General features: G+C 56.8%; 6 protein-coding genes across 6 annotated transcripts, besides 2 other annotated features; all 6 read right to left on the minus strand.

The window, feature by feature from the left end:
- Nucleotides 1-617: 617 nt before the first annotated feature.
- Nucleotides 618-1,397, minus strand: LPMP_356740 (protein-l-isoaspartate o-methyltransferase, putative; the record flags this gene model as incomplete). Its single annotated transcript, XM_010705300.1, has 1 exon — nucleotides 618-1,397. The coding sequence occupies one exon, from the start codon at nucleotides 1,395-1,397 to the stop codon at nucleotides 618-620; it is 780 nt and encodes a 259-aa protein (XP_010703602.1).
- A 673-nt stretch (nucleotides 1,398-2,070) lies between these two features.
- Nucleotides 2,071-2,672: a repeat region.
- Nucleotides 2,673-2,876: 204 nt separating this feature from the next.
- Nucleotides 2,877-3,438: a repeat region.
- Nucleotides 3,439-4,194: 756 nt separating this feature from the next.
- On the minus strand, nucleotides 4,195-5,190 carry LPMP_356750 (hypothetical protein; the record flags this gene model as incomplete). Its single annotated transcript, XM_010705301.1, has 1 exon — nucleotides 4,195-5,190. One exon carries the CDS (start codon nucleotides 5,188-5,190, stop codon nucleotides 4,195-4,197), a length of 996 nt encoding a protein of 331 aa, XP_010703603.1.
- Nucleotides 5,191-8,621: 3,431 nt separating this feature from the next.
- On the minus strand, nucleotides 8,622-9,710 carry LPMP_356760 (hypothetical protein; the record flags this gene model as incomplete). Its single annotated transcript, XM_010705302.1, has 1 exon — nucleotides 8,622-9,710. One exon carries the CDS (start codon nucleotides 9,708-9,710, stop codon nucleotides 8,622-8,624), a length of 1,089 nt encoding a protein of 362 aa, XP_010703604.1.
- An 859-nt stretch (nucleotides 9,711-10,569) lies between these two features.
- On the minus strand, nucleotides 10,570-11,151 carry LPMP_356770 (hypothetical protein; the record flags this gene model as incomplete). The annotated part of the gene is made up of 1 exon (XM_010705303.1): nucleotides 10,570-11,151. One exon carries the CDS (start codon nucleotides 11,149-11,151, stop codon nucleotides 10,570-10,572), a length of 582 nt encoding a protein of 193 aa, XP_010703605.1.
- Nucleotides 11,152-12,438: 1,287 nt separating this feature from the next.
- Nucleotides 12,439-14,385, minus strand: LPMP_356780 (hypothetical protein; the record flags this gene model as incomplete). The annotated part of the gene is made up of 1 exon (XM_010705304.1): nucleotides 12,439-14,385. The coding sequence occupies one exon, from the start codon at nucleotides 14,383-14,385 to the stop codon at nucleotides 12,439-12,441; it is 1,947 nt and encodes a 648-aa protein (XP_010703606.1).
- A 2,319-nt stretch (nucleotides 14,386-16,704) lies between these two features.
- On the minus strand, nucleotides 16,705-18,957 carry LPMP_356790 (hypothetical protein; the record flags this gene model as incomplete). Its single annotated transcript, XM_010705305.1, has 1 exon — nucleotides 16,705-18,957. One exon carries the CDS (start codon nucleotides 18,955-18,957, stop codon nucleotides 16,705-16,707), a length of 2,253 nt encoding a protein of 750 aa, XP_010703607.1.
- Nucleotides 18,958-21,635: the final 2,678 nt, after the last annotated feature.

Below are 21,635 nucleotides of genomic sequence, written 5' to 3' on the forward strand. Positions count from 1 at the left end.
CAGGGCTGAGAAGAATCGGAAGAAGAAACAGACGGAGGTGAGAAAAGAGACAAGTAGGCGGGGAGGCGGAGGTGATCCACCTTGCCAGCGATGGGTCATCGAGGAGCCACACCACTCCAAGAAAACATGAACGTCTTGTCAAGACAGCTGCCAGCCTGAGGCAATTGACACGGGGTGGGATGTGGGTATAGGAGGATCAACACACATGCAAGAGGAAAGAGCCTCTTCAGCATCATAACAGCAGCAGTGTAGAGGGTGGAAACGCAGAAAGAGTGAAAGCTGACGTGCAACGAAAGGTGGAATGGAAAAGAAAACGAAGGATGGCTCCAGAGAAGTCACTCGAAGAAGCGCATAGCGAAGGGAAAGAGGGAGGAGGAGACTGTGCGACCATGCACGTCGTATTCGAAATGTGGCCTATCTCCTCTGTCTTGTTTTGTTTTTCCAGTCAACGTTGGTCAGCGTACGACGACGAGTGTCCACATGTGCGCGCGCACGTGGCAACCCAGTACGTGAAAATCCCCGAGAGGTGGAGGTGCCTTTTTCGGTTGTTTCCTTCGAGAGTGGGTCTTTGCACAGCGCGTGGCGGTGCGATTGGCGCCGAAACATAAAAGAACAGCTTACGTGTGCATCTCCACATCGCCATCCAGCTGGGCATGTATCGATGTCAGTGGCACAAACCGCACGTGGCACGCGTGCTGCATCTTGACACCGCCTTCAGCGTCCTTTGTGAATACCTGTAGCTCCTGCACCTCCGTCGGGCCACCAACGGGAATCACAAGGGTGCCGCCGCACCGGAGAAGGTGCAAGTACTCGGGAACAAGAGCCTTCGGCGCGGAAGCCCCGACGTGAATGACGTCGAAGTCGGCGTCTTTATCCGCACAGACGCCCGCAATGGACCGAGGCCTTCGCCCGTCACCGTGTAGCACCTTGACGCGATGCTCGCGGATCCATTCGGGAAAGTGCGACTCGATGACACGCTTGGATTGCTCCTGGAGCTCCTGCACGTGCTCGACACCAATCACCTCAAACAACAGCGGCACACCGTCTCGCCGAGTCGTCTCACACAACGCCGCAAAGGCTGCCGTGATGTAGCCGCTACCACTACCGATGTCCAGCAGCCGCAGCGGCTGGCGATAGTCTTGGTTCGGGTTCCGGCGGCATAGCACAGACGAGTTCACAAGCTCCAACATCATAGCATGCATGTGTGGAGCACTGATAGTGACACCGAAGCCGATGGGCAGGGGCTGGTCGCTGTACGCCTCCTTACAGTTGTGCACAAACCAGCCACGGTCCACGCGGCGCATCACTTCGATCACTTCGGGGGTCTTGAGGAGGCCCTCGCGCTGCAGTGCACTCACCATTCCCGCATTCGTCGTGGACGAGCAGCGCCACGCCATGTTGACCAGTGCAACTCTTTGTCTGGATGTGTCTTAAATATTTCGCTGGTAGAGGGGCAACACAAGCAAAGAATGAGGCGCTGAACAGCACAGGAAAAACAAAGGCGACGACGTATACGTGCACGTCTGTGCGTGCGGTGACGCTGAGGCAGCGCTGGCGCACTGAGGAGGAGGGACAGGGCGGAGCAGGGCCCGAGACTTGACGCTGAGAAAGACGAAGAGGGGAGCTGGAAAAGAAGGAGCGCTGCGACAAGAGAGGCGGTGTCCCGTTCTCGTTGTCGTGGTGTTCGCCTCTACATCCGTTTAAAAGACGCCCACGCCGACACGCCCACACGCCCACACGCCCACACGCGAAGTTACGTATACTCGTAAACGCCCTTGCGGGTAGGAGGGACACAAAGGAAAGAGGGGTGCGTGCGAGCAGTACGAGAATACGGGTCGATCAGACGGACTATGCAGTGGGAGAGTGCTCCATGAAGTGCAGCAGCACGCACCGCACCACACGCTGCACTAGGCACCGCGGGGGAAGGAAAGACGTAGAGCAGAAAGTATGCGTGGTTGTATACGTGCGTTCTCTTTTTTTTCTCGTCATATCGGTTCTTCTTCAGTTCCCTGATGATGGTCCGCCAGCTCCGCGCGTGGTATCCCCAAATTCCGTATGCACTCGTTGGGCGGAAGTCAAGAACCTGCCGCCTGCCCTCGCGTACGGCTGTGCGGACCCGTGGCGTCAGCGGAAATGGCCGAGGCTGGGGCTCTGCTGAAGAGGCCTGCGGCCATCACAGCATTTGCACCCGCTCACTACGCACCGTGTCTACGATTCAACGAAGATGCGCATCCACCTGCCGCTGTTCCGTTACGGTGCTGCTGAGCGCAATCTTGGATGTGGCCTGCGCCCTATGCCAGTGGGCTGCGCGACGCCAAACGGTGCGGGGTGGTCACGGCTCCTTGACGGAGCTGCGGTACAAGCCTGTGCCCCGGACGCGATGAAGTTTATCCTCACGAGCCGGTAGGGCATTTCGTCTCCTCGCTTTTCAGCATGCCGGTGCAGAAGGAGAAAAAAGCTCGGCGGTGACGTCCCCGTGCTTATACAGGAGCGCATGCGTAAAGGTGTGCTCCCCCCCTCTCCTCTCCTTTCCAAGGACTATGCTGCAGCCGTGGCGGCTTGGCTTTGCTGCGACAATCCTCCTAGAGGAAGACACTTCACGTCCGGCTGCAGAGTTAAGAGTGACCTGGTGGTACGGAGGGTTCTTCTTCAGATACCAAGCGGCGTCGCACCGCCCGATTTGGGGGACTCGAAAGCGCGGCACGACCAGACTGGAGCCGTTCAGCACGATCGGCTCAATGACAAGCACTTGCTATGCGCGAGCGATGAAAGGCACCCCTACGTGGCACAGCGCAGGTGGGGCCACGAAGATGTCACCGCAGCGCCGAGCAGCCACTGCGCAACCCACTTCAATCACCACTTTGAGGAGGGTATGGGACCCGGTGCCGCTAGTGATGCCTGGAGCCAAACCATACTCTTTCCGCAGTGCCAACTCGACACTAAATCCCCAATTGCACCACCACTTCCTCCAGACTCCGATGTGGCGAGTCGCCGCACCACATTCTGGAATGCCGCCGCTTGATGCGACGGAGGGGGAAGCATGACGCACAGGCCAGATGCAGTGGTTCCGACGGCCCTTGCCCGAGGCTGGCCGACTTCCCCCTCGTGCACCCCCGGCGTGCCCCCTAAGCCACCCCCCGGTACTCGCACGACAGACGCCACCACCCCCGTCCTCGAGTAGGACCCCGGGTACGGACCCGCGTGGATCGAGGCACGTAGTGTGCGCTCGAGTCCGCCTCGCGCCTATCGCGTAGCACGCATCTGGGGAAAGGGCGAGGAAAGAGAGGGAGAGCCCGTTAGACGCATGGCTCGATTCAGTGGCCGGGCAGTTCGTCCTCGACGACGAGCGTTTAGCCGTGGTGCTACACAGGCAGCTGAGCTGTGGTGGGGGGCGTGCACCGTTGGACTCATTCGTGGGAGAGAGACACGATGAGAATGATGATTTCCTGATTACCGAGGGTGTCGATGATGATGGAGGCGCTTGACTGTCTCCAAGACACAGAATAGGTTACTTTCCTGTACGCGGAAGTGCGGTGCCGCTCCACCTCCTCCCTATCTCCCGCAGCGCACCACTTTTCGCGACCGCAAGCACAGCAAAGCGAAGCCCTACACGGAAAAGGAAAGAGGGAAAATGGCGCTATACCCACGTAAGACGCGCCTGGTAAGTAAGAGGCTGGGAGACAACAGAAGAAGAGCGAGGAGGAGGAAACGTTGACAACAACACACCAAGGGTACAGCCGAGACGGAAGGCGGAGAGGAAAGGCGGGGAGTGAAGCGGACTTTCTGGGAGAGGTAATTTCCGCGCTGGTGCGCGTGAATGCAGTGCATCCAAGCGCATGCGCGCACAGGGAGATGTGCATTGGACTCGCTCTCTTACCCACGTCATTATGGTCCATCTGCTCTCCGCTTAGCTTTTCAGATAGGGCGCTCTGTAGCGGAGATTGCAACGCGCCAGAGTGAGCAGACGCCTGATATCCAAACACAGACAGATGCACACGTGCGCGAACCTGAAGCAAAAAGCGTGTCGATGCCAACGAATGAAAACCCGCGTAACACCACCAATGTGAAAAAGACTGTAAAGAGAGAGCTGAATCCAGGGGGTGCAGCTCCGGAGACGCGATCTAAGGGTGGATAAGCAAAGTTTCCATTTGGTGTCAGCGCTGCATCCATGATTTGCTTGCCGAGCAAGTACCCCTATGCGATACTCCCCCATAGGTGCCAGTCAAACCAGGCTGGCGAAGCGCTCGTGGTGCCTGATCTGCCGGTGGCAAAAGACACCTTTTTCAAGTTCGGTGCCCCGCATGCATCACGCACGGCGGCCTCTGTCATTGATCGTGCTGACGGGCGAACTGGAGGCGGTACAATTGGCACATGTGTGGCGCTGCCGTTACCGCACCAGATCGGCTTCAGGGGTGGTCCAGCAGCTGCGAGGGAGGCGCCAGCGAGGGGCAAACAGGAGCCGCCTGTTGGAATCGGAGGGCCGCTGAGAGAAGCGCGGGCGCCGTTCTCCTCGACACGTCTCGGTGCGATTTCTTGCCGCACGCCCTGAAACGCATGCCGCGCTCGCATCAGCTCCGCGGCAAGATAGCGTATGTTCTCTAGTGTGGGCCGGGAGTGAGAGACAATATCTGCATCCCAGCCGGCCATCTCTGCAGAGCTGAGTGCTAATGGGAACGATCCCTGTTGCGCTTCCTCGTTTGAAGGAGAGGGGGAGGGCCCCTGGCTCACAGCGACGGCGCCGTTGCTGGCACGGGCACCGTCGCACTCCAAAGGGCAACTTCTGTGCCCCGGGTCTCCAGGGTTTGGTACCGTATTGGCCTTCATTTCTTGCAGACGCGATGGCCAATCGACACCGCCTGCACGGGTGGTGGCCCCTGCCGTGGACACTGATGACTCGGTCTGACTCTCCAACTGCATGAGGAGCTGCTCAAATTGCTGCACAAAGAACACCATCGCTTCGAATGGTGACATGCACCCGAGTTGCTTCCACGCCCGATGCTTGTAGCGCTCCCTCGCGTACCACATGGACGGAGCCGCAGTGGTGCACTGGCCGTGGTCGGCTTGCTGGCGCAGAGCATAGAACAGCAGCCGTTGCTCATCTGATAGCAGCGGAGTCTCCTCCAGGTTGCCAATATAGTAGTCAAAGTACCTGACGACCTCGTAGTACTTCTCCGGAAACGGCAACGCCATCGCTTACCGAGAAGGAGAGAGGTGGGAAGAGGCGGAGAAGAAGAAGAGAGGAAGGGAAGGGAAGTGGGGTGGAGTGGCTAGGGCTGACCCGCACACTCGTCCTACTGAATAGATGACGCTGTCTTGGTGCGGAGAAGGGAATATGCATGGCCCTGAGTCCTAAAAGAAAACAGCCCGGCACAGGTGCACCAGGACGACGACGACGGCGGCGGCGGCAGGAAACACAAAATGTGAACTCTGGAAAACAAAAGCGAAAGCGAGCAGGACGAAGAAGCCGCTGCCACCTTCTCTGCCCTACCACCGTACACCGACCTCCGCCAACCACCCGTCGCGTGTGCTGGAAGAGTGACGAAGAGGTTTGCTTCAAGGAAAGTTCCTCCATGGGGGTAAGATGGCGGAGATGGTGTCATAGAGGACGACAAAGCGCGCACGTGTGCCACGCAAGTGGAGGTGGCGGTCAAGGATGTGTAGGGGGTGAGAGAGGTATGCGAAAAGAGGGAGAACAGCAGAGAGCGATTAATAATGTAGAGAGAGCCTGCAAGAGATGAAACAACGCGAGCGCAACGGAGGCGCCATCTTGCGATGACACTACGGGGCAACTGTGCAGGGCCCATGCGAGAATCGCCTCTCTCTTTCCCGAATCAAGGAAAAAGGTCTTCTTAAGCTACCAGAGAGAGGCAAATTACATCTGGCAGATACACTTGACACAGATACGCACCGGTGCAGAACACATTCGAGCGGACTGCGCGTGTGTGTTCAACTCTTAATCAGCGTGGGTTCGAGAAGGACCGTGGCTCAGTTCGGTGTGGTTTTCACTACTGTAGGCGGAGAGAAGACAGATGACATGGCGTGGCACACTGCCACAGCGACAGCAAAAGAGCATGAGGCTACACACCCACATACACACCCACACAGAGAGAGAGAGAGACGTTGTAATAAGCAAGTGCCCAAACGTGCCGCCGGGTTGCGAGCAGGGCTAAGCGAAGAAGAAACGCCCGTTCCGTAACAGGCGCATGGAGACACCCGTGTGCCACCTGCTGTGGTAGGAAGTTGCCATGTGCTATCACAAACAAACGCAAGATGCATCTGGGGGTCACAGCCGCGCTTTCAAAGCACTGCGGCAAGCGAAATATAAGAGAAGGGGAAAAGATGCAACACGCCGCCAGAGCAACTCAGCACACAGAAGGCGTGTAGTGCAGTGCAGTGACACGCAAAAGGTGAGGGCTGGGTAAGAGGGAACGACAGGATTGTCGTGCGCTCTATCCACGCTTTTTTACAACTTCTTTGGTTTCGTCCGTTTCTCACTCCAGGGCGTCGCTCAAATACTTCGAACATACATTTCTCATGCAGGCACGCATAGTCAGGCGCAACAGAAGAAAAGCACGTGGCCAGCCAACACATACACATAGAGGCAGACAAGCGAGGTAGGGATGGGGCAGCGTCCAAGACACTGGCAACGACACAGATACGCGTGCGGTATTTGTAAGTGAGGTAATTGCGCCCTCGAGCGCACACACGCTCACTTGTACACCGCTTCATGTGTCTCCGCTCTCACCACGTCGCTCCTTCACCGTCAGACTAATATGAGAGCGAGAAGCGAGTCACCATTGTGAAGAGTGCGCATTTGCAGGCGGCAGCACCGAAAGACAAGACACACCAGTAATGGCATATCCGGTCTTCACAATCTCCTGCTATGCCCAAGAGGGCTGAGTCGGGGTGCGTCGTAGCGTCAAAACGGCGTACCAACCGTCACTCCCAGCGGGATCCCCTTCTTCAGCAGGTTTCCGTCCACACAGCTGTTTGCCTTGCTATCCTTCAGAGAAGGTCTGAGAATGACCCAGTCTCCCCCATTACGATCTCCTCTGCGTGCATGCGCGTGTGGCTGTGGGGGAGGAGGGGGGGGAGGTTGTACCTAGGCTCCGATGGGAATCGCCATGACGCCACCTGAGCACGACAATAACTCGCTGCGTTGGTGGGTTCCACCTCTAGCGCACTCTTCTAGTGTAGTCACATAAGAAGCAGTGTGGATGCCTGTGTGAGTGTGTTGCGTTTTTCCGCTTCTTTGCTCCCTCAAAATGGTGCTCGACAAGCTCCAGAGAGAGAGAGAGAGGGAGAGCGAGAGGGTCCAAGGAAAGGAAGCCAACGCGCGGTGCCGACGATGGTGCTGGTGATGAAGGGGGCTGGGCAAGGGGATGAAGGGACGTTCACCTCCTACAGCAAAAAAAAAAAATAACTTTCACGGCGCCTGGTAAGCAATTCAGCACACGCCGCACAGCAAACACCAACACAAAGAATCAACAGAGAACACACACTGCTATGTCACCCACAAAGGCCACACATGAGGGTGCACACAGAGACATCACACCCACACACACGCACACGCCTGCGCGAGGGTCACTTTTTTTTTTTTACGGCACCATTTCTCACGAAAGAAACGGGAGAGAGAGAGAGACCAACGCCTGGAGGAGGGGGAGGCGCCAAGGCATCAGAGGAGGGAGCACAACATGCAACAACAAAATGAACGTTCAAGGTACAGAGGAAGGAGGGAGGCATTATGGGGTTTTTCTTTCTTTTCGACGAAGGAGGCACCGAATGTGCTGCTGCGCTTGCTCTGGCGCCTGCGACTCTCGAAGAGGCGGGGGTATGTCGAATCCATGTCGGAAGAACAAACGCAGAGGACTCGCGCCATACACGCACGCCAAAACGCTGGTAGGCCCACCGACATACACAACAAACATGTTAATCACGGCTCCGTGTACACTTACGCTGTGACGCGTCCTTCGTTTTTCTTCTCGTGGGAAAGAGAAGATGAAGGGAGAGGGAGGCGCACCCACTGCGCGTGCTCCCTTCTGTTCTTCGAAGATGTGCTCAGCAGAGGCAAGGGGGTGGGGGAGAGGGAACACAAATCGCTCTCTATGTCAGTGAGTGTATCGGCTGAGAGGGAGAAGAACGAGGAAAGAGGGAGAGGAGGGAGGCATTAAGGAGGCGGCGGAGAGGATTATGGTGCCAAGGCACAAACACACCCAGTCACGCGCACCAATGAGGTCAAGAGCGCGCTCCAACTCTCGCGGCAAGAAAGCGGCGAGGCGCAAGAAGGGAATACGACAGGAGCAGGCGAAAAAAAAAACGAAGAAATCGGGAAAGGGGGGGTGAACAAGAGCAACGTGAAGGCACCAAGAAGCTGAGAAACAAAGAGAGGCAGAAAGATCGGCAATCAACGGCGACAGTGGCGGAAGGAGGGGTGAGCTGTCAGGTACACCGTGTAACACTGCACCACGATGCGGCTCGGGTACACACGCCTGCATACAGGGGCCACAAGGAAATCTCCTACTCGGTGGACGGGTGGGGGTGGGGGAGAGAGAGAGATGTAGCGGCTCCAGTCTGTAGTGTTCACCACGTAAGGAGGGAGGTCGAGACACGCCTGCGCTTTCCTAATACGGACGATGGCGGGATGTGTTGGGTCCGTAGCTGCCGTGGTGCGCGTGCGGTGGCGGCGGCGGCATACCGTAGTGGTGGTGTGATGGTGGCGGGAAGCCATATTGGTGATGTGATGGTGGCGGCGCCCCTCCGTACTGGTGCAATGGGGGTGGCGCTCCGTGATGATGGTGCGGGTGTGTTGTGCCGTAGGGGTTGTGCGCGGGGTGGAAATACGGCGGCCCCCCTCGCCCACGGCCCCGTCCACGCCCACGTCCACGCCCACGACCCCGCGACAAGGGCGTGAGGCCCGCGTAGAGGTCAACCTCCTCGTCTGGGTCTGGGAAAGCGGAGATGGCAAAGGCCTCCTTCTTCTCCATCTTTGCCGGTGGCTGCTCGCTTGCAACCTCGTCGCGCTCACGAGAGAGAGCCGCCTCTTCAGCCATCTCCGGTATGGAAGACGGAGCGGGCGCCGTGGAGGGTCGCAGGGACGGCGTGGGAGCTGCGCTGGGTTGGTTGGAGAGATTGCGAGACTCGGTCAGGTCGGTGCCCACAGTAGTGGTGTGCGCTTCTTCCCTCTGGACTTTCGGCGACGATTCTGGAGGCGGTGCGGTGGCGGTGATGGGCTCGACATGAGTGGTGGCCGTTGAGGTAATTTCCGCGACTGTGTCGCGCTCTGCCTTCAGCTCATCTCTCTTCTTTGCCATACGAGCCTTGAAGGCGCTAAAGCTAAGCACCGCTGCGCCGGCAGTGGTGGCGCTCGCGTCACTGCTGTTGCCCATCTCCTCCGTCGCGGTGCCGCCTTCGTGGGACGAGGCAGCGCTACCGTTTGCCTGCCCCGAGGTTACACTGTTCGCCTCCAGGTCCCGGGCAATGGCCTCCATCACCTCAGGTTTCGCGCCCGTACGACTGCTCAGCAGGTTTTGCAAGGTCGTCAATGCGACTGTTGCGACGCTCGTCAGCGTGGCAGGGAGGGTGACGACAGCGTCCGACGCCACCCGTGTAAGTGTCTTTACATCTTCGACATCAATGTGGCCGCTTTCCTCGTATGGCTGCAGTACGAGCTTAACGTGCTCGCGTACCTCGCGTTTGTTCGACAAGGACATTGGAGAAGCGAGGACAGGGAGAGATGAAGGGGAGAGGTGGGGGTGACGCAGAAGAGTCGCGTGGACAGCAACTCTGTAACACCCCTTCTCCAATACCGCACCAGCAGTTCACGGTCGGGCGCCCAGATGGTTCTATCCGTTAGCGGATGGACCTGACACAGCACGACGACGAACAGTGCAGCCCAAAGTTACAGGCACAGACAGATCAAGTGGGGGAAGGCCAAGAAAGGGAAAAAATAGAAAGGAGGAAGACCGTGTAAAGCTGGGTAGCTGCAGTGTTGCAACAGAGGGCTCGAAAGAGGAAGAGAAGAAGCAGAGAAACGATGCTTGACGTACGCATGGCGATGGCAAAAAGACGCGTTTGAGGGCAACACGGCGAGACCAGAGAGAGCACACGATGCTTGGCAGAGTCGCCGACACTTCTCCAGAGGGGAGCGGTGATGGGTGTGCTCCGAGTCCTGGACATGACCGGCACCCCTCCCTTTCGTACTCTCCTCTCCACCGCGTTTGCGGGCTGCGTAAGGACGAGCAAGAGAGAAAGTAAGGTGAAGGGGAAGGGGAGCGTGGGGGGCCCTAAACGGCGGCATATAAGCACAACGCCGCATTTACACGCCACGTGCATTCGCCTCCACTTCAATGAGGGTTGTTTTGGGGGGTTCTTCTTGTGTGCGTCTGGGATGCAAACGCCACCGCTCCCACAAACGAGACACGACCGCAAGAGGCAAAAGTGGAAGCATAACTACACATACGTACCCTCACTAACACACATATATATCACTCACACACTCACACACATCGTAGCAGAGATGCGGACGAGCGCTCAAAGAGTTCAGCGCAGCTCTGCGTGACGGTAGCATCGTTACGCAAAACGCTCCGCGACTTGCCATGCCTTGATGCGGTACTCTGCGACGGGGTTCGTCACAAAGTTTTTCTCGTACAGCGCCTCGCGGACGCGCTGGTGATCGCGCTGCTGACGTAGCTCATCATGCGAGTACAGCTGGTTGCGCTGGAAGTCGCGTTGGAAGTACCGCTCGCGGGCAATGAACTTGGTGAAGTTGTTCCACGCCAGCATCGCGCCATAGCACGTCCAGAAGGACCAGCGGACAGCCGTGCCGGTCTTGTTCAGGAAGCGAGTGTAGAGGAAGTTTACGAAGGCAGCGCCAAAGAGACTGGTGACAAGCACCGGGGTGCAGCGTACGTTCGTGTTCATCATGGTGCGCAGGTTCCAGTGAGACTCGCCATCATCTGGCTTAAACACACGCTCGACAACCCCCGCGTTCGGCACCTCGTCGTTCTCCAGGAAGAAGTCAAAGTGGCGAAAGTTGGGCTCGAAGTTGTTGTCTACCATGACCGTGGGCACCGAGCCGTGCCAGTTAAACGACGTGGGGCCATTCCCCTTGCCAATCATAAAGTGGCCCTGAGCCCCGCTGCCGCCGGACATGGTGGAGAGAGGGTTCACAGGAGGCGCGCTAAAGGTGAATAAGTAGGAAAACGAAGAGGGAGGGGGAGGGGGGTGAAAAGGCAGAGGTATACGCCGTACAAAACGTGCACGCCCACACATGCTAAGTCGTCTTGAAGAGGACAGCAGCGTGGTGGGCAAAGGCTTTCGCGTGTAAGTTTTTCTATTATTTTCCCTCCTGTGCAATGCTATGGAAGCAGAGAAATACGCTACGCAGCTGAGAGGGAGGGAGGGGAGAGTTGTCGATGCTGAGGCCCTGCTCTGAGCTCGTGCTTGATAGGGGAGCAACCGGAGCAGCAGCAGCAGCAAAAAATGTGGTCTTCCCTCACGACTGTTTTTTATTCAAGCACGCGTGTGCTGAGAGGAAAAAAAAGATAAACAGTCGAGCAGGGGGGGGGGGTAAAGAGAAGAAGCGCTACCTCACCGAACGTTGGATCGCGTGTGTATCTGCACAGCAGACTTATGAGAGCAGGCACACCGTCTCACTATAAAGAAGTAGAGGACAGGTAAACAGCTGTCACGTCGCAAGGAGAGGTGGAGCGGGGTGGGGATGGGAAGGGAGTAGGCCAAACAGAGCGAACCATAGTGGTCAGGTCATTCGGAGACATAGAAACATGCGTGGACAAAGCGCGAAAAGAAAGGAGGTAGTCGCGCAGCGCATCTGTCGGACAGACAGAGCAGTCATGCATCTCCACGGTAAAGATGATACGATTTAGGTCGAACAGGTGGAAGAGAAAGGGGCACCGCCCCCTCCTCACACACCTCAAGAGAAGGCGCGGCAGTGCACTGTATTCCGAAAGAACGAGACTCGCATCTCCTTGGGTGCTGTTGTCCACATAGCTGCGCTGAATCGCCCCCCCCCCCACCTTTGAGTTTGCGTTCTGCTCTGTTGTCTCTTCTCTTGTTTTCCGTTTCTTGTAGTAAGCGAGGTTCGGCGCACCGAAGGTAATGGAGGCTGAAGTGTACATCATGTGGAAAGAGCGAACGAGCACGCGCGCGCGCGAGGGCGAACAACGACATAAGGAAAAAAAAGAAAGAAGGGAGCATAACGCGCACACGCTTCTCTGTATGCCTACGTATGCAAAGCCGGGGAAGGGGATCCGCAGGTCGTACGTGACCGAGTAAGTGCTGGCGCACGGATGCACAAGGCAAGTCTACATCGTCACGGAGCAACAAGAGCATAAAAGGGGGCAGCCGCCAGCCGCACAGCCACCCACCCCACCCCGACACACCACATCCGTGCACTGCTTCCTCAACGAGATGTCTCTCTTAGGGATGCGCTGAGGGATAGGACATGACCTGTGTGACAAGCCGAGGTGGGGCGTAGAGCTCGTAGTTGATGGAGCTGTCCATGTACTGGCGAATCAGACCTTTGAGCTCCTTATTCTGTGCACGAATCGTGTCGGTATCGCTGATGAGTTGTTTTCGGTGCTGGAGCTGCGCGAGGTACTGACTGAGGCCATCCTCCAATGTCTCCCAGACCTGCAGGTGATCCTTCGGGACCGTTTCGGCCATGTTACGCCAGTACTCCCTCTCTGCCGCACGCCGTTTTTCGGCTGTCCGCGTCTCGCTGGCCGCTGCGCTCTTCACTTCTGCACCTTTTGTCGCCATTGCCTTCGCCTCCTCCGCAGCGCGGTGAGTAAGGTAGGCCTGCAGAGCCTTGAGTGCTTCTTGTGGGTTGACAAGTGCGACCGTCTCGTCCTCGTTTTCCACTACAAAGTACTCCAGCATGTCCTCCACGTCGCTTGTGCGGTTGAGCCTCAACGTTGTGAGAATGCCCTCCACGTCTGCCTGTTCCTGCGTCGTGCCCTGCAGAGACTGGATTGCATCGTGCACGTTGCTGTCCACTAAGAACCGCGCCTGCGACTTGAGAATGCTGAACAGCATCTGCGCTGCCTCTGACAACTCGACATCCGGCGGTTCTTCAGGTCGCTCGTCCAGCTCGTCCTTCTGCGCTTCGACCCCCATATCCTCGCGAGGCCAGTAGCGCAATGCCGGCGGCTGCCATGGCATCTGCAGGAGCTCCTCAAACACAACGCGATCCGCCTGTAAGCACTCTTGCGCAAGGATTTGGCACTTGTCGTGGTGAAGCTTCCACAGCTGCCGGTACTTCATCTTATCCTTGCTCTCAAATTTGGCGAACTTGACTTGGGTGTCGGTGTACTGCTGGTTCAAGCGGTGCAGCTGCTTTGTAAGCTCGTTGTTGGTGCGCTGAAACCGCTTCTCCACGTCCTGATGGCGTGCGAGCAGCGTCGCGAGCGTCTCCTGCAGCCGCACGATCTTTTTCTTGTACTTCGCCTGTGCACTACGGTTCTCCTTCACGCGCTCCCGCAGTACCTGCAAGTTGTACGTGAGACGTTCGCCGTTGAGAAGATAGTCGGCCTTCGATTTCTCGAGCTCCTCGCGCAACGCGTGCACGTCTGACAGATGTTCGCGCTTCACGTTGTTGAAGTCCTCATAGCCGGACTCGTATCGCTCGTCGAGCTCCTGCTGGGCATCTGACAGCTTCTGCTCACGTTGCTTGCGGTAGTCGATCTCCCTTGCACGCCTCGTCCTGACAAGCTCTTTCACTTCCTCGGCGCACTGGTCTAAGTATGCCTTGCGCTCTAACTCGTACGTCTTCTCAATGTCCTGAATCTTGGCTCTATACTGCTGCAGGTAGTCATCCGTGCTAGTGCGCATCGTGTCGACAAGCCGGCCAACCTCGTCTTTGTTCTTCTTGAGCAGACCAACGTACTCCTCTTCTCGCTGGTGCAGTTGCTCACGCAGCTCCGAGATGAGTTTCTCCTTCACGCCAATGAACGCCTCGCACTCCTTGCGCTGCTCCTCGAGGGCTGCATGGAGCTCGTGAGGGACGGCAAGACGGTAGAGCGCCTCGAAATGTAAGTTCAGCGCACCCTGTTGCGCGTCGGCCTCGCTGCGTTCCTGCAATTGTCCGAGTCGCTGCTGCACATCCTGCACACGCTGACGGCGCTGCGACTCTGCCGCCTCGGCGGCAGCACTAACGTTGGTGACGGCGGCAACGTTCGCGTGGTGCACACCCGACATTTCGTGGCGAGTGTCTAACACTTTCTGCTCGACAGCAGGGCGGGAGGATGCGCCGCTCGACGATCCAACGGCGGACTCATTTTGGCCGGCGTGCCCTTGCAGTTTGCTTTGAATGCGTGCCCGCTGCGCGGCAATACGCTCCTCCTGCAGCAACGATGCATCAGCCATCGCAGTGAAGTCAGGTAAGTTGAGGAGGGACGGAAAGGAGCGATGATGGGTGGAGGGGCACAGGAGAGTGTTGAGAGAGATGGTGGGGATATTTCAAAGCAGTCGTTTTGTCGCTGCACGAGGCCGCAAGACAGAAAAAAAAATAGGAACAGTGCTACTTCCCTTCTCTTTTCGCTTTTGGCTGGTTGTGTGTGTGTGTGTGTTAGCATCAGTAGCGGGGGAGACGGCGTGGGTGCGGGGAAGAGAAAAAGAGCAGATAACAGAGAGAAGAGGATGAGCATGGTGAGTGAGTGAGTGAAAGACAAGCAGACAGTTTCTGCATATGTTTCTTTCTTTGCGCTTGGCCAATTCTCTGACGATGTCTCTGAGCAATAATGCGAGCTCATGAGCAGCATCGTCAATCCCAGCTGCGATGCCAACCCACCGATGCAGAAACCGACAACACGAGCATGCTTGACCCTGAAACTGGGGGCGGGGACTGCACACGAATCGTGTGGTGACAAGGCGTACGAAAGAGAGAAGGGTGACGGAGAGAAACAACAGGGAGGCATCCCCTTTGTTCACAGCCCCCCCCTCCCGTCGGATGAGTGCGTGTGCCTGTAGAGGGCACATGTGCACCTGGAATGCTTGGCTCCTGTGCTGGATACATTCACGTGGACAACGGCGGACAAACGGAGAAAGTAGGAGGATACAAGACAGAGAGCACAGACACGCCCACTCTCTCTCACACAGACTGCCATCACCATCGTGGCGGGAGAGGTGAGAAAGACCATCGGCCAAGGGGAGGCGAGGGGAGAGTGTTGAGTTACTTGTTTTTTTTTTGGTTCTCACTACGATGCTGTGTAGTCACTTCTCCCATATATGCTCAGTCGTGTGAGGGAGATGCACAAGACGCACGCGCCCGTCACAAAATGGTCACTGCGGAATAGGAAGCCTACACTAGGTGGGAAACGAGTGAGTCTTAGAAGAACAAACGAGGCTAACGCAGCGACAAGCCAGGCGTGAAGAGGGAGGGCGGACGTTAATCTTTTTTTCCCGGCCATCGAAAAACACGTCCGAGAAGACGACGACGACTACAGAAGAACCTCAATGCGGTGGCAGAGAGAAAGAGAAAAAATGATTTCGCGTCTCATGGCTCGTCACGTTACGCACACCGCGGTTCGGCTTGTCGCTTGCGTGTCCCTTACACACAAGCACAAACAAACAAACACACACACACAAACACACACAAGACAAGCCCTCCATTCTGAACCCCATGTGGCTGTGTACCGGGTCCGATTCCTTTGCAAGCGTGAGCACAGACGCACCAGGCACAAATGAGCCACATCATCGTTTTTCCGGCCTCTCTTTTCCGGCCTTTTATACATGACATGAGCATCACTGGAGTCCAGCATATCAAAGCGCACGCGCGTGCACACCCATGTACGTACACGCCATACGGATGAGTTGGGGTGCGCCAGGTAGGCCAATTGGGCGGGAGAGGGGGGGCTGGTCCCAGTCCGAAAATAAGCGCCTGCAGCTACGAAAGAGGAGAGCTGCATTAGAGGTAAATCACAGAAGTGCAGGCGAAGCAGAAGGGCGGTGTGCCCTTCGAGAATAATGGGGGAGGGGGGAATGTCATGAGATATGTTTCGAGCCCATGCACTGCAATGGGCACTTTTGCCTCTGTTCTAAACACTGCTCCTCACACAACGCAGCGGTGCCTCGCATGCTGTGCCTCTCACCAGGCGCACCGGTCCCCCCTCCCCTGCTTCCTCTCCTATTAACACACACATACACACGTTGACGCTGTCACACTATCTCTGACACCCCATGCACTGCACACACACACACACACAGAGGGAAAGTCGCTCGACACGAACCCGAAACAAAACGAGATGGCGAACCCCCAAAATAAGAATGGAAACGCTGGTAAAGGACCGACAAGGACGTCAGATCCCTTCGCTTTCAGGAAAGAACACGGTCACTACGGAACACAAATGGTCATGGCCGAAGCGGGAAAGCGATATGGCGCCTCTCTGCCTCCTCGCCCCTCTTCTGCTGCTCCCTCCATGGCAGCCGCACGCGACTACGTCACATCGGCGCCAACGCCGTCCTTTGCCCCTTCGTCAATACCGCCGCAGAAGCGCTTGGGGCAGGAAGGCGGGGGGATATCGAGCGGGTTTCTAAAGAGAAGACAGAGAAACAACAACAGAGAAAAAAATAAAGAAAACGCAAAAACTCCTACGGAGCATTTTCTGTAAGCGCCAGTGCTGCCGCAGGGTACAGTCATTACTAGAGGCCATCTCAGCTCCCTCGTGAGAGGGTCGCGGGCAGACACTACTCCTCCACAGAGGCGCCAGCGCCGAAGAGCTGGACACCGCGCGCGCCGTCACGCGAGCAGGAAAAGACGCCGCGCATGTCGTACATTGATCCGCTCTGTACAGTGGAGTTCGTGTAGGGGGAGGCAGAAAGGCCGAGCTCGCTGCGCTGATGGCTCTTTGCCGGCGTTTCGTCTACATAGTTCTTGGCTGGGGTGGCTACTTCGAAGGTGCCGTGGACGTACCGACTCAGCTCCGTGTTGGCGTACCGGGCCAAGCACTGTTTCACTGCAGGCAGGTGCGCATTTGCCTTCACCACCAGGGCAGCGTAGGGCACCGACTCAAGAGAGGGATAGCGCACGAGTTCCTCGATCACGCGCACCAGGACTTCGTCTTGTAGCGCTACGCGAAGGAGAAGTCGGCCAAGCGCGTTCAACGCCTGCGGTATCTGCAGATAGGCGGAGAGGGCAAACGCCTTTTTAGAGAGATGCTCCTCCAGTATGTTGAGTGCGGTCGTCTGGGGGATCGTCGGCAATTGTGGTACTTGGAGAGCGCTGCGGGTGACCACCGTGGAGCAGTGGTGACAATGGCACTGGAAGTACGCGTATTGTGGCCTCTCCATAAGATCACCACCGCTGGGCGGGTGATGCATCGCACAGTACGAGCACAGGGGCATCAATACACCACCGAAGGGCAGGCGGTACACGCATAGCAACTGATAGGGAGTGTTGGCCTTCTCTGCTGTGCCGCCACTGGTGCCGGTATGTGCCGTGCAGGCGTGCGGTTGGGGCTGCGGCATCTCACTCGCGCCAGCATCGGCGCCACGAATGCGAGGGTCGTTGAAGGCCATTTCATAAAAGCACTCCATCGCCTCCACATAGACTGCGGGGCTCTGCGTGTCAGCAAGCATCTTGAGTAGCTTATCTAAGAGAACAGCGCTGAGCATCGCGATATTGTGTGGACACTGCTTGGCTAGATATTTCACAAGGCGGAAAACAGCTACCTGGGACTCGGCCAGACATGAGTTGGCCGCCAGGCCACCCACAACCTCGAGAGCGTCGAGGTGAAGGTAGGTGCGCTGCACGCGCAGCAGGTCCACCTCTGCCATCGTGGCCAGTGCCTCGCAGAACACCTTGGAGAGGTGATGCCGGTGGTCACCGCACAGCTGATCGCGGAGTGGCTGCAGCACATCGAGGTCGAGGCGGGTCTCGCGGATGCAGTGCTGCAGCAAGCAGCTGCCCATATCTGTCATGGTGATGATGAGACGGCCCAGTCGCTGCCGCTCTACGCTTCTGCTGTTATGGATCAAAGTCACGGCGGGCGCGCAGAGGGCGGGTGACTGCTCCGACGCTTCTTCCGGGAGCAACCGCAGGAGGCGGTCCATGGTCGCCAGCGCACGAGAGACGAGGTAGGCAAAAGAGGACGGCAGTCGCACCTTCCAGGTGAAGGCGAGATGATAGGCGGCGCCAAGACAGCGAGCCAGCACATCGCCAAAGAGGAACGCCATAGCGCCATCCACGAGCTTGAAGACAAATTGGGCCTCTTCCATGTCCATGCGCTCTACCAGCTTCGTGAGCACAAAGTGCAGCACAAAGTGAACGTACTCTACCAGCGGCAGCGGGTCCGGTGCGGTGCGGAAGTGGCAGCAATGAATTTCCAGCGTAGACAAGAGCGGGTACATGACGAGCGCGCTCATTACAATGCCATAGGCCTCGTTCTCGTCAATCGTCTGCATGCACTCGTGCAGCAAGTCATACAAGACGCTGATACTTACCGCACCACTCGCAATATCGCTTCCGAGCTTGCGGTTGTTGAGGTGTACTTCGGAAAGCAGCTGCATACTGGGGCTCGGGTGAGGGTGCACACATACAACGTGCGACCGGTTGATCCAGCCACCGGACGCAATACGGTAGTACTCTCTCGAAGGGTCAGACACGTCGGCGGCAGTGCTCACCACCCGTAGTAGTCGTCCCGCATAGAGCGGCGAGAGACGGTAGCTCTGCTCGCGTGGCCGAGTGTGCACTGCTGCCTTTCCATCGTCGTAGTCGAGCATCGGGTTGCGGATTACCACCTGAGGCTGCGCAAGAAGCTCTTCCTGCACCGTGAAACACTTTTCACACAACAGGAACTCACAAGGAGACGCCACACAGCCGAACCAGCGCACATCGGAGCCGTCTGATAGCGCCTTGCACACAGAGCACTGCCTCCCTGCCGGTGCAGCAGCGAGCTCGTCAAAGCCATGGCAGGGGTGCGAGCCGTGACGATATGCCATCTTTGCATATGAGGTATACGTCGAGGGCACAGCGAAGGCGGCAGAAAATGAACGAGAAAAAGAAGCAGAAAGAACGCAGCACACGAAGGTGTACAGCGAGACACGGATGCACGCGTGTAACAACGTGTGTGGGCTTCTATGGGTACGCCAAAGGCGGGGAGCAGTCGAGCAGCACCGAATAACAGTAAAAAGATGATCCACGAGATGGCAGAGATGCTCAGACTACAGAGAGCATGAAAGAGGTGCAGGGTAGGACGACTGCCGGTCTGTGGGTCTCGTGTGTATCCGTTGGTGTGTAAGTGTATAGATGAGGAGAACTGAGTGCGGGATAAGAGAAAGCGCCAGTAGGAAATTAGCCGTGTGTGCGTGTGTGTGTGTGTTGTTACGCCTACAAATTGCACGGGCTTGCTTTGCGTCTTCTACTAACGTGCAACGGCAAGTCTCTCCCTCTCTCTCGTTGTGTGTGTGTGTGTGTCTACAAGGACACACTCACAAAAACCAAAGTAAAAGAGGAAAGTAAATGCGGGTCGGCGTTGGAGACGAGAGAGAAAAGGTGAGGGACGGTACTCTCGCTAAAAAAAAGCCCTCCAAAGAAGAAAAATCCAAAGAAGAAGACGAGAGAGGCAAGTCGTTTACGCTGGTGGCTGATGCAGCGATGAAGTGTGTGGGTGTGTTCTATGAATATTGAGTAGAAAGCGAAAAGAAACAATCAAACGTTGCCTCGGACCGCTGCTCTCGCCCTCTCTCGGACAAACGGAGAAATTAAAAGCGGGTAAAAAAAAAGAAAGCGATACTCACACACGTGTGCAGACGCAGACAAACACCGTACCGCCTCAGATACGCAGGGGAGAGCGAGAGGCAGAGGTGAAGGTAATGTCCGCCTAGTCCCTTTCCTTTCGCCAACAGCTCGTGTGTGACTGTCCTCGCCCTGCAGTAACCGGCTTCGTTCCACGCGCGTTTGTATGCCTGGGGTAAAGAAGACTCAGTGCGCGCACCACTTCCCGTATTCTTTGGATGTTCTCGGATATGTTTGCTTTGGCACCAAAGCTGCCTTTCCGCCAGTCCCTCGCTACGTGTCTGTGTGTGCTCCCTGCGATCGATGACGTATGAGCTGACACCCTCGCTGCGTGTGTCGAGAGCGGGTCTATTGGGGGAACAGAAGACAAACCGGACGGAAGGCGAGCGGGCGTCGTCAAAGAAAGAAAAGAGCGCCTCACCGACACATACACTTCGGAAAAGAGACAAGAACACAAACAAAGAAGACAAATGTCCGCTCGTGCGTGATATCGGTGCGTGTGTGTGGGGGGGGGGGGAGGGAGGAAGGGAGGGAGGAGGAGGTGTTCTTGAAGGGCGGGAAGGCTGATAATGGGTGCGAAGCGGGGGTGGAACGGAGTGTCAGCGCAGAGAGTAAAGCAAAGGGAGCGAAAGGGAAAGGGAGTAGGGGGTCTCTATCAGTTCGGTTTCTTCTTGGGGTAATTATGGTTGTATGATGTGGACAGAGTGTTTCGTGTTTTATGGATGTCCCTTGTTGCTGATGCAGTCTGAGGTCAGGGACAGCGGCGCTCTCACTTGCTTCTCTGAAGGTCCGCCGGCCTGCCTGACACGTATCCGTCTGTGTGTCTGGGTCGTCGGTGGATTTCTCCAATTCAAAAGTCAACGACAACGCAGACGTCCAAACACGGAGAAACAGGCGAATACCACAAAGACCTGCGAGGAAGGCAGTAAGAGTCACCGTGGACGCCAACGAAACCAAAAACTTTACACAGCCGATAGCGTTTGATACGACTCCCTACGCAGATGGAGCGTGCGGTGGTATGTGCCAGGGTGCAAGAGCAGCAGAAGGGAAAAGAGGGGGAGAACCAAAGGAGTGAAGTGATGCGTGAACCGAGAACGCATGTTTAGTGCAGACATCCGCCTAAACAGCCGCAGGGAGCACAGGTGGCTTGCACGAATGCGCAGGGTGGCCAAAGATGGGGTGCGAGTTCATTGACTGAGAGGTCGTACGACGCTTCGTGTCATTCTATCGGCCAAGGCCGCCAAGCTCAGGAACTGTGCCACAAACGAAAAAAAAAACACTCCCAGGACCTGAAGAAGCAGCCTTCCACCATCTCTGCTCGCTACCACGCCTAAGGCTAGGCATACACGCCCACGCAAACACGTGCATGCGCCCCGCAACTGACACCGAGCATCTGCTCAGCGGCATTGTCGGAGCGCAATCGCACTTTTCATTCTTTTATTATCATGCAACTTGCCATTGTCTTCTTCCTTAAGAAGGAAGGACAAGCGAGTGAGCGACAGAGCAGGACCGTGTGGACATCAACGCAATCTCGGTGCGTCGCACACCTCCGCTCTCTGTCTCCAGTTTTGTATACAATAGTGAATGTCCTCTGTGACCCAAGCTGCCGCGCACATACACGCCTTTTTCCGCTCTTCGTGGGCGTGAGTATGGGTGCATCTACCTCACAGCCCAGGCACAGTGAAGCTGAGACCCATTCACTAGTCCCGTGGACACCGCGGAGAATCGCAAAAGACAAGCACATACACAGGCACAGTCACCTGCGACTCTGCGCTGCCGCCGAAAACCACCAAGCGTGCTCTCGCGGAGTGACAACTCACCAAAGCAGTTGCGACTCAATGCGTGCTTTTGCAGGGCTGTCGTTGTAGTGTGTGTGTGGGGT

Source organism: Leishmania panamensis, assembly GCF_000755165.1.
Source record: "Leishmania panamensis strain MHOM/PA/94/PSC-1 chromosome 35 sequence".
NCBI classification, from domain to species: domain Eukaryota; phylum Euglenozoa; class Kinetoplastea; order Trypanosomatida; family Trypanosomatidae; genus Leishmania; species Leishmania panamensis.